The 9,907-nt window shown below is 34.0% G+C and overlaps 1 protein-coding gene and 1 long non-coding RNA gene across 2 annotated transcripts; both read right to left on the bottom strand.

Moving 5' to 3' along the window:
* Nucleotides 1–272: 272 nt before the first annotated feature.
* Nucleotides 273–2,602, bottom strand: LOC120075301 (uncharacterized). The gene is made up of 2 exons (XR_005481281.2): nucleotides 1,447–2,602; nucleotides 273–905 (listed from the first exon to the last, which is right to left on the bottom strand). It is a non-coding gene; the product is annotated as an uncharacterized LOC120075301 (long non-coding RNA).
* A 3,030-nt stretch (nucleotides 2,603–5,632) lies between these two features.
* LOC120074980 (U-box domain-containing protein 45-like) lies at nucleotides 5,633–8,801 on the bottom strand. Its single transcript, XM_039028105.2, has 3 exons — nucleotides 7,981–8,801; nucleotides 6,312–7,577; nucleotides 5,633–5,996 (listed from the first exon to the last, which is right to left on the bottom strand). The coding sequence occupies exons 1-2, from the start codon at nucleotides 8,580–8,582 to the stop codon at nucleotides 6,647–6,649; spliced, it is 1,533 nt and encodes a 510-aa protein (XP_038884033.2). The 5' UTR covers nucleotides 8,583–8,801; the 3' UTR covers nucleotides 5,633–5,996; nucleotides 6,312–6,646.
* Between the last annotated feature and the right edge of the window lie 1,106 nt (nucleotides 8,802–9,907).

Here is a 9,907-nt window from a genome sequence, read left to right as displayed (position 1 = left end):
TCTCTAGGAACACTACTTACTTTTCTTAGCGAGTTACCCTCTCAGGCAGTTAGTTGAGCTACTTAGCTCATAGACAAATATTGTGACAGCCTTGCACTAAGCAAAGAGGATTGGCTCGCTATATCCGCACAGCACACACCTCTCGGTGGTTTGCTACATGCGTCATATTTCTATACTGCATGATTGAGCATGAGATAACTCTTGCAATCAACACTTAACTAAATGATGAACGTAAACGATGATAAATAAGAAGAGAATGATGAAGATGGTGCTGAAGGAACTAAAAGAGATGCATTTATTACAAAGTGTATTAATGTTTTAAGCCAAAATGTAATACAATACAGAGATAAGAGGAAAGGTGGAGGGTTAGATGTAGGCAATCTCTTGCTTCCATCAGAAGTACGTCAAGGCTGCCGGTGGTGCCATGATGAGTGGTGGTGACATTTCTCTCGAGCTCTATCTTCGACGAAGCTCCGGTGTCACTCAAAAAGGGTTGTGGAAGTGAATAACTCTCAAAGAATGTCTTGCTCACGCTCTCATCTGTGATCACAAGAATCTACTCAAGGTAGAGACTCAAATGCCTTGAATTTAGGTTCCAAAGGTCTATTTAAAGAGCTCAAACGCCGACAACATTGGTAATCCCACTATGAGTCACTGCCATTTTTGACGCGGTATGTGGAATGTCAACATCATCTTATCATTTTGATACTCCCAAAGTATGTGTTCACGATCGTTTCTTCTAAAGTATCAATGCATTCTACCCACCTTGCGATCGACATTCTATCACGGTTATCACTCTGTAGTTGCAGCATTCCATGTGACGAACTAGTCTTCATGAAGATCAACGCATACGATCAGCTTTGCGATAGTCTGGGATCAACGCATGCAATCAATTCCTGCAATAGCTACAAAAATAGACATTTTGACGCATAATAACGTATGATACAGGGTTAATGGGGATTTCCAATGCTGATCGACGCAAGCTCACTTTTCCACATGAATTCTTAGTATTATCAACGTATATTCTGCTCATTAGTCCTCATAATTCTATGTAAAAGGCTATAATAGCTTGTATTTCTACAAGCTATCAACACCCACCCACAGACATATCAACTAGACGTAACAATTCTGCACACCAAAACACAGACATATCAACTCAGATATAACAATTCTGCACACCCAAACACAGACATTGGTATTCCCCAAACATCAGAATTTTCCATATCCTATATATCTCAGTATCCCAAACAACCTCTAAATGGGAAGCAAAGATGATACCCTCCTTAAAAAAGTACATGGCACAATAGCTTTGTAAAACACGTGAAATAGATTTTTTTCTAAAATTGAAAGAAAAGATGAATATTGCATGGTAAAGAAAAAAGGACCCACCTATCAAGATCAAATAGTATGATAAAGACGAGAAAAAAAAAGACCCACCTTACTTACCTTCATATTAGCTTTCTTCTTTCTTGGGAACCCCTCTTTTTCCTTCTCAATTTGTTTCCACTTCTTCACCGGACCAAGCTTCTACAACTTGCAAGGCTAATGCTTGGACGTTAGATGCGGTGGCATCGCCGTGAAAATTTGAAATCTGCTACAATTATAGGTTGTCGGAGTAGCGTCGTTTTTGAAATCGCTTGACAGTGACCCTTGAAGGAATGTCGGAGTGTTGTAATTTCTGTTCATGAGCTTCGCTGGATCTACCACTTCGGTGGAGCTCGTGGATTAGTCGCCGGCTTGTTGGAATGGTGTGCAAGTGATAGCGTTTGTAGTGTTGGGAACTTGTATGTTACGCCAGAATTTTCTCAAAACTCAAGAATACTCATCCTCCCCCTCTTATTCCATTTGCACCTCTATTTATACTAAGGAGTGTGTGCCTAAAAAAAGATGAAGGTTGAGAAAAAAAAAAAAAAAGAAGATGTGGGTGACTTAGTTGGGGAGAAAGAAAAAAGAAGTTTGGGGAAGAAGTTGGAGAAAGGAGAAGAAGAAGGACCTGGGGAAGAAGGAAAAGAAATAAAATAGAGAGAAAATAAATAATAAAATGAAAATGAAAATGAAAATGAAAATGAAAATGAAAGGGCGAATGAAAAATGAAATTAAAGAGAAGAATGAAAAAGAAAAAAGAGAAAAAAATACAATACAATAAAACTAAAATAAAATTAAAAAAACATGAAAACTTTTGAATAATAATAAAAAAAACGATATAAATACAAATACAAACAATAAAAATGAAAATACCCCGAACCAAATTGATGTCTACACATAATAAACTCTAACCTACAATTTGACATAGATGCAATTAAAAAACTCCAAACCCTTTGATAGTCTACTATTTTTGTGCATTTTTCACTTATACATTTCACAAATGTGAAAGCATGTTGTAAGTTTGTTGATTTTATAAAAAGAATAATATTCTATCTACCACAAATACAATGGTTACATATAGAGAATTGTAAAAAATGCCGAGTCAATCAGTTTAGGCATGTGCTAATGATCGAAAGGATTAGATATTCAAATCCTTATATCTCATTGTTGTTGAACTAAAATCACTAATTCACCTTTTTTTCTTTTCTTATCGTTTATGTCAAACATAAAATTACAATTTTAGGTTTCCATTAAACAAAAAAAAAAAAAAAAAAAAAATTAGGTTTCTATGAAACATAAAATCAACTTTATATTTGATAGATCAATTATTAATTATTTATTTTTGAAAAAAATAATATATCAAGATCTTAATAGATATAAAATTAAAAAGTTGTCTAAAGACTTATTAAATATAAAATTTAAGAATCTATTAGACACTTACAAAAATTTATAAATCAAATAGATACTAACAAAGATTTTTAATTTAATCAATATAATTTCAGAAGATGAGAATAGAAGATATATGTTGAAAATGACAAGATAATAAAAAAGGTGAAATATTGGTGGGTAAGGCATCAAAATCAGAAGGCAAAAACTTTATTATTATTTGACATAAGATGCCAAATCTCGTAAGAAATGAAAAGCATTTTGCATAATTTGCATTTGGAGGTGCTCAAAACTCAACAAAAGGGTGGCTTTGTTTAATTTCTCCAATCATTCACATCCCATCTCCGACAATGTCAGCTGCCTTACGGCTGTACCCTCCATTAATCTTGGAGCATACAATTTCTCTATTACTTTAGAGGGATGTGCGGTAAATAAATCATTTCTAATCTTACCGGCATCCCTACAATATATATTATATGAATCACGTAAATATATATGTCAATATTTACTGTTTACTTTCTCTCATTTTTTTTATTTGTTGATTTCAAAAGCTCTTGGCTTTTCACTGAGTTATAAATCCTTTAAAATTTCAATACACGAGTTGGGTCATAGAATTATGTGACAATAACCCTAGAATAAATGAAGATTCAAATTTTCATTCTAGGTTACAACCACACGACGATGAGTTCCAATTTTCATTCAAAATTCTAAAGGATTTCTATTTTAAAGTTAGTTTTGAAATGTTTATATTAAATGGTTAACAACACTATTGTAACTTTAGAAAGAGTGGGTACTTTTGTAACAAATGGCAAAAATGTAACCTTTATTTAACATATAATAAATCTTAAGGCATAGATCAAGAGATCGAAATTTCAAATCTTCACTTTTAAAATAAGAAAAAAAATCCATATAACCTCAATCAAGATATAAGTCTAATTCTCGTATTATCACTTGTTATTGAACTTAAAAGAAAGAGAGAGAGAAAAAAAAAACTACAGCTGTTGAACGTTAGCTGAAAAAATGTAGACAAGATTTTATCTAAAACAAAGGACAGAAATGACGAGAAAAAAAAAGAAGAAAAAGGTGATGCAAAAAGTATCTCAAGGAAAAGAAAAGTTGTCTAAAAATGTTAAATATTGGATGAGAAGTGAGAATTGAAATAGCAGCCAAGTTGTGACCAAAAGGACATTTTAGTTGACAAATCATGTCACCTACGACAATGGGTACCAAAAATATTCTAACATCCTTATATTACTAAAAACTCCTTAAAAAACCATCTCTATTTTTTGTTTCAAATAGTTGTAGGCTCATTATTGTTTAGGGGGAAAAAAAGAAGAATTTTTACAACTTACAACAACAATTTGCCATAATATCTTAAATGGCATTTACAATTCGATCTTATTTAACCAAATCACAAGGATCAAATTGTATAAGAATGAAAATTATAGGAAGCCAAAATGAAGGTAAGTTGATTTATTTATTTTTGTAACCAAAGTTGCAATTTAACTTTTAATTTTTGTGTACGGTTAAAAGAAATTGAATGCATTGTTGTACCTCACATCCTTTACTCAAAGTCTATAATTACAATTGTCACTTTATTCAAAAGAGAGAGAGAAAGTTCCACAGTTGCCATACCTCTCCCACCTAGTAAACTTTATCCTTTCAATATAAAAATACAGTGATAGTGGTAGGAGTTGTTTAGTGGGGAATAATACTTGATGGGAAAATAACTGAATATTTAGTAATCAATAGCTTTTTTTATTATTATTACTATTATTATTATTTAATTCAATTAAAGAAAATACAGCATTGACAATTTTGTTGAGAATGAGTATTTAAACCATTAATGTATATAATATTATTTGTTGTATTAAAAGGAATAGTATATTCTACGTCAATCAAAATTCGATTGGATTATTGATCCAACATATTTTTAATTCTATACTTCATTCAGAGAAAAATATTAATAACTCGGTGAAAAATAACTTTAAAAAGAAAAACGTGAAGATTTCATCTAAACTCGATTACACATACATATACCTACTAGTTTGACAAAGTCGTGCTTTATTTGATAAGCTAGACGGGTTGAGATCTAAGGATTAAGAGCATGTATAAGTTGATGTCTATGAATATTTTTATAGACATTATTTTGTCCATTGGAACTTTTCTTTCAAACATACATTGCAAGTATGAAGAATAAGGTTGGACATCAATACTTTAAGAATAAGAATTGATTAGTTGAATAATACACAAGTTTAAGGAAACAAAGAGATTTGGAACTAAAATCCGGTCTTTCTTCAATTAGTTAGGGCAATAAATGGATGTAAATTGTATTATTATATCAAGGATGGCTTTTGGAAAACTAATGGGTTAATGAATTTTGATCCTTTTAATAGGTAGCCTTTAGCTGTTTGTATCCCCACCTATACTCTATGATTTCTAGTGCCTTTATACTTTATAGCCTTTCCTTTCCCTCTACCTTAGTTAAATATGCAACTCCCTTGCTCATAAAGGTAAGAGTTATCTATTAATGTCTGAATATTCATTAAAACTATTACAATCATCATAGGTTTAGTTTAGATCTAGCAACACAAAGAACCTCAATAAATAATTGTGCTACTAAATCCAATTAATTTGAGATTTCTATTCAAAAGTTCAAATTATTAATCTATACTTCCACTAGTAAGAGAAAGTCCTTTTGTCTCACTTCCAATTTTCAATTTCAATTAGCACAACATCAGCATTAGCATTTTATAATAGTGTCACACAGCTAATCTTGTGATGTATGGTGGAAGTGGAATTCAATGACATTAAAAGAAAGTAGACCCCACTAAGCAGATCAACCCCAACAAGCTTGACTATTGAGCACCAACAGGAAGAATTTGATCAGAGAAATAGCTATCAATTTCATCTCACAACTAGTCAAAACACGAGGAAATGAAGGTCAAGGTTTCACAAACTGTTTACAGAAGAGAGAATGAGATGGATATTATAATCTAAAGTTATCTACAGGCCAAGAGAAGAGAAGAGTATACATGAAGGACACTGCAAAAGTAAAAAAGATAAGACAGAAGTGCAACTCTAAATTGAAAAATAGATTACTTAATGTAGGCACATAATGAATTCACCCAATTCTATATTTACAAACAATACCTCGTGCTCAAGACATGCCTTGGAGTACATTATTGTGCCTCTGCTAAAAACAGCTCAGCAAGCTCCTTGTTCCAGATCTGTGCGGAGTTAAGCTGAAAAATGGATAAGAAAATATTAATCAAAAGGATAGGACCAATTCACTTCACAGCTAATATAATCCCCCACAGCAAAAGATTTATTAACTCCTAGAATGAAAATTTTGAACTATTCATGTTGTTGTCAACTAGTAAAAGCATCTGCACCACACCACTTCAACTCAAGAGGTAAGAAGTTCGAATCTCCTAATCTCCTAACCCCATTTGTTGAAGGTCGAGGAAAAAAAAAAAACATGCAAAAGTGACCGACACTTGTCCCAGCAGGCCTGGCCAGCAAAAGAAAAATATGAGATATGCATTGCATTACATTACATTTTAAAGGGGCCACCAAGGTAGGCTGAATTGTAATGGTGGGTCGAACGTGACCCACTGATCTGTACTAGAGCAGTGCCATGAGCTTTGTTATGCTAAGTGAAAACAGCCACAGGAATTTTCAAGCTTTAGACAATTCCACCGCCAGAGAAGATATCAAAGTAATTGATTCTGGATCTGGTTGTTGCCTAAGGTTTGAATTTGGAAGCAGAGGTAGGTCCTTTATATTTTATTTTCACATAACCAAAAAAACTAAAAAGACTAAAAGAACTCTAATGAAACTGACTGCTATTTGATTATACTTAAAAGAAGAGGCTAATTTCATCTCAATGATGTTAAAATGGTAGGCTTTTGGAAGTTGAACTCGCTGTAAGCGACTTAAAATGCTCTGAAGGAACAAAATCTTGAGGCAAATTGGCCCTCTTCACAATTTTCCTCATGTTGTACTGTAGACTCTGTTGGACTAATTGCTTCACTGCTTTTTTCTCCATACTCATGGCTTCTTCAGATTCTTCCACATAGATTTTGGAATCTATATTATTACAATTTGAAGAAGATGAAGTCCCAATAATGGGAGCAGACACTGCAGCACTCAGATTCCCACCAAAACTTTCAGAAACTTGCTTCCCTTTATCATATCTCAAACACTCCAAAATTCTGGATGCCCTTTTCTGAGCCAATGCACTGCCCAAGAGCGTTAATTCAAGAGAAGCAGATACAAGCCCTGCTTCTACCATTGTTTGTCTTTCACCATATAGCTTATGTGCCATCACCATTAAAACGTAGGATGCTTTTTCTTGACACCCAGGTGAATCTGTCCAGTTTAAAACATCAACTAATATTGGAAATGCATCTGGAAAAACGCTTATTGCTCTTCTACCTTCTGGGGTTGATACCACGTTGCTTAAAATTGAAAGGATCCTTTCACTTACTTCCATGTCGCCCAACATGTTAAGAAGAAATGGGATTATATCCGTTTCTAATATAATTGAGATATTTGATGAGGCAATTGAAAGATTGAAGAGCGCTTTTAGAGCATCCTGCCGAGCCTGATTGCTGATTCTACTGTCGGTGTTTTGTAGGGATTTGACCAAGAAGGGGATCGCACCAGACGATCCAATTACAGGCTTGTTTGAATCCAATGCGCTCAAGCCGAGGAAGTTTGCAATTATTGCCTCTGTAACCGATGAGTTTGGTGCAGTCTGTGATTTAATGAGCTTTAACATTTTGTGGATGACCCCAACTTTCACAATTGCTGCCTTATTCCTGTAATGGGGTTGGAGAAAATCAATATTAATGGAAGAAAAAGTTAAGGAGTTGGAAGGTTTTTCTCAGAAGGGTACATGAAAAGAAGGAAAGGAAAACGAAAAACTATTTCTAGGTCTCTGTTTTTGGTTTCTACTCGAAGAAAAAAGGATCAAATACCGAAGAGACTGTTCGAATGACATGCCATTTTGGTTTGGAATGAACAGAAGCGAAAAGTGAAGAAGTCGCCTCAAGAAATTACAAGTCAGAAAAGACGTTTACATAAACAGAAGGAGAAAAGCAGAGATGGTAATGGAAAATATGTGGGAAAATTAAGTAAATCAATTAAAACATGCATGCAGGAAACAATAAGCTAACAGAGAACAGAGAACAGAGTGAGCAAATTGAATTCTTTAAAACTTACGCATTGTTGCCGATTCCAAGGTTTAGTAGTGCGTAAAGGGCAGCGATCTGGGATTGTTCATCTTCCAAATCAAGCATCGCAACGAGAGGAGGAATGGCTCCGAGAAGAGCAAGCGTCCCTCGTATTACCAAATCTTCCTTAGCCATAAGCCTCACATTGCTCGCCGCCGACTTTCGCATCCCCAAATCCTCAGCCTGCAAATCCTTCACCGTCCGTTTCAACTCCTTCAACTCCTCCTCCTTCCTCCTCGTTTCCGCCTCATTCTCTGGCTCCACCGACTCAGCCAAATTCAGAAGATCCACAAGCTTATCGGATCTTCCATTACCCAATCTCCGATTCCTCCGCTGCTGCTCCTCCTCTTTCAAACCCCTAGAAGCAGAAGCCGATCCGTTCTCCGTACTCGGGTCTTCGTCCATCATCTCATCCTTGTACCGGTGGCGGTACCGAGAACTCCCACCGCAACTAACAGCATCGTAGATTCTGCGACGGAATGCAGCTCCAGAAAAGGAAGTACAGAATCGGAAATGTCTAGTAGCTGCATTGGCGCCGGCGATTCCGTCGACAGCGACTGATCCGATGGTGTTGGAATGACACTTGGCCATTAGTCTGTAAACGATTCTTACAGCGCACTACTACATTTCAAGGGAACACCCATATGGCGAAGCGGAAGGCGGTGGCGGATTAATCCAAACGAAGGGTAATCGGTTTCAGTCTTCAGAAGGGTCGTGTTGTTGTTCTTCTTCTTCGTCCTTGGAAATCCCGCACTCACTCGACTGAAAACAGAGACTAATGATTTTCTTCTCTTTTTCTTTTGGTTTCTTTATATAAGACTGAGAGAAAGTGAAAGGTTTTTTTCTCTTTTATTTTTTTCTTTTTTCTTTTTTCTTTTTTCTTTTTAAAAAAAATATTTTAATGTGTTAGTGACATAGTGTGTGTGGTTTGTTGGTAGCCCTCTGAAATAAAACGAATTAAAACAAAAAATAATAATCTAACTGATTTCGCAACGTGTCTGACTCTTCTTTTCCTTTTCGTACACCCCCGGAAAAAAATATACATGAAAACTAATATTATTATTATGCACAAGGGAAGAAAAAAAATATTTTTAAATCTCAATTATATTTTCTAATCATATTTTCTTAGAAGATATATATATGATAACGTGTTTATTATTATTTTTTGTACGCACTAGCTTGTTTTTAAATATATACAAATAAGTTAACTTATTTAGTAATTAGATAGATGTTTATCAATTTTTTCATTTAAAATAAAGTTAATTTATATGAAAATTAGTTAAATAACTGTAATTTTTTTCATGCATAAAAATATTATGAAAATATTTTTACAATTTATAAATTTACTCTTTGGTTGATTGGGCAACACAGAGAATTCAAATAAAGTCTATAGCCCAATCCTATCCAATCCAGGTTGAGTTAGGTTATCATGTATATTTTTTCTTTTTAATTAAAAATATATAAATTTATGTATAACACATGATTAATAACTAAAATCTCATAAGATTCAAATGTTAAGTGTCAAATATCTATGATATTTATTACAAACTTTAAACAAAAATAAATATCATAACAATTTTTTAAAAGAATTAAAATTCACAAATTAATCCATACAAAATAACTAAACTTTAAATAAAAAGAAATATATATATATATATATATAAATTCGGATTGCATTGGGTCAACCTAATTTTTTTTAACCAACTCACAATCCAACTTAACCTAGTAACAAAATTAAACCAACCCAACTCTTACATTTTAGGTTGGGTAGTCCGGATTTGTTCGAGTTGCCAGGTTATTTGAACACTCTTAAGGCTAAGTATGGAGATCGATCCATAGGGTCAACCATAAAGCTATATCACCTAAGTATGGAGGCCGACCCATAGGAGCAACCATAAAGCTAGAGGAGGCCGATC

Source organism: Benincasa hispida, chromosome 4 (assembly GCF_027475165.1).
Source record: "Benincasa hispida cultivar pf3 chromosome 4, pf3_genome.v1.1, whole genome shotgun sequence".
Classification (NCBI taxonomy): Eukaryota; Viridiplantae; Streptophyta; class Magnoliopsida; order Cucurbitales; family Cucurbitaceae; genus Benincasa; species Benincasa hispida.
This window is presented reverse-complemented; position numbering and strand designations above follow the sequence as displayed.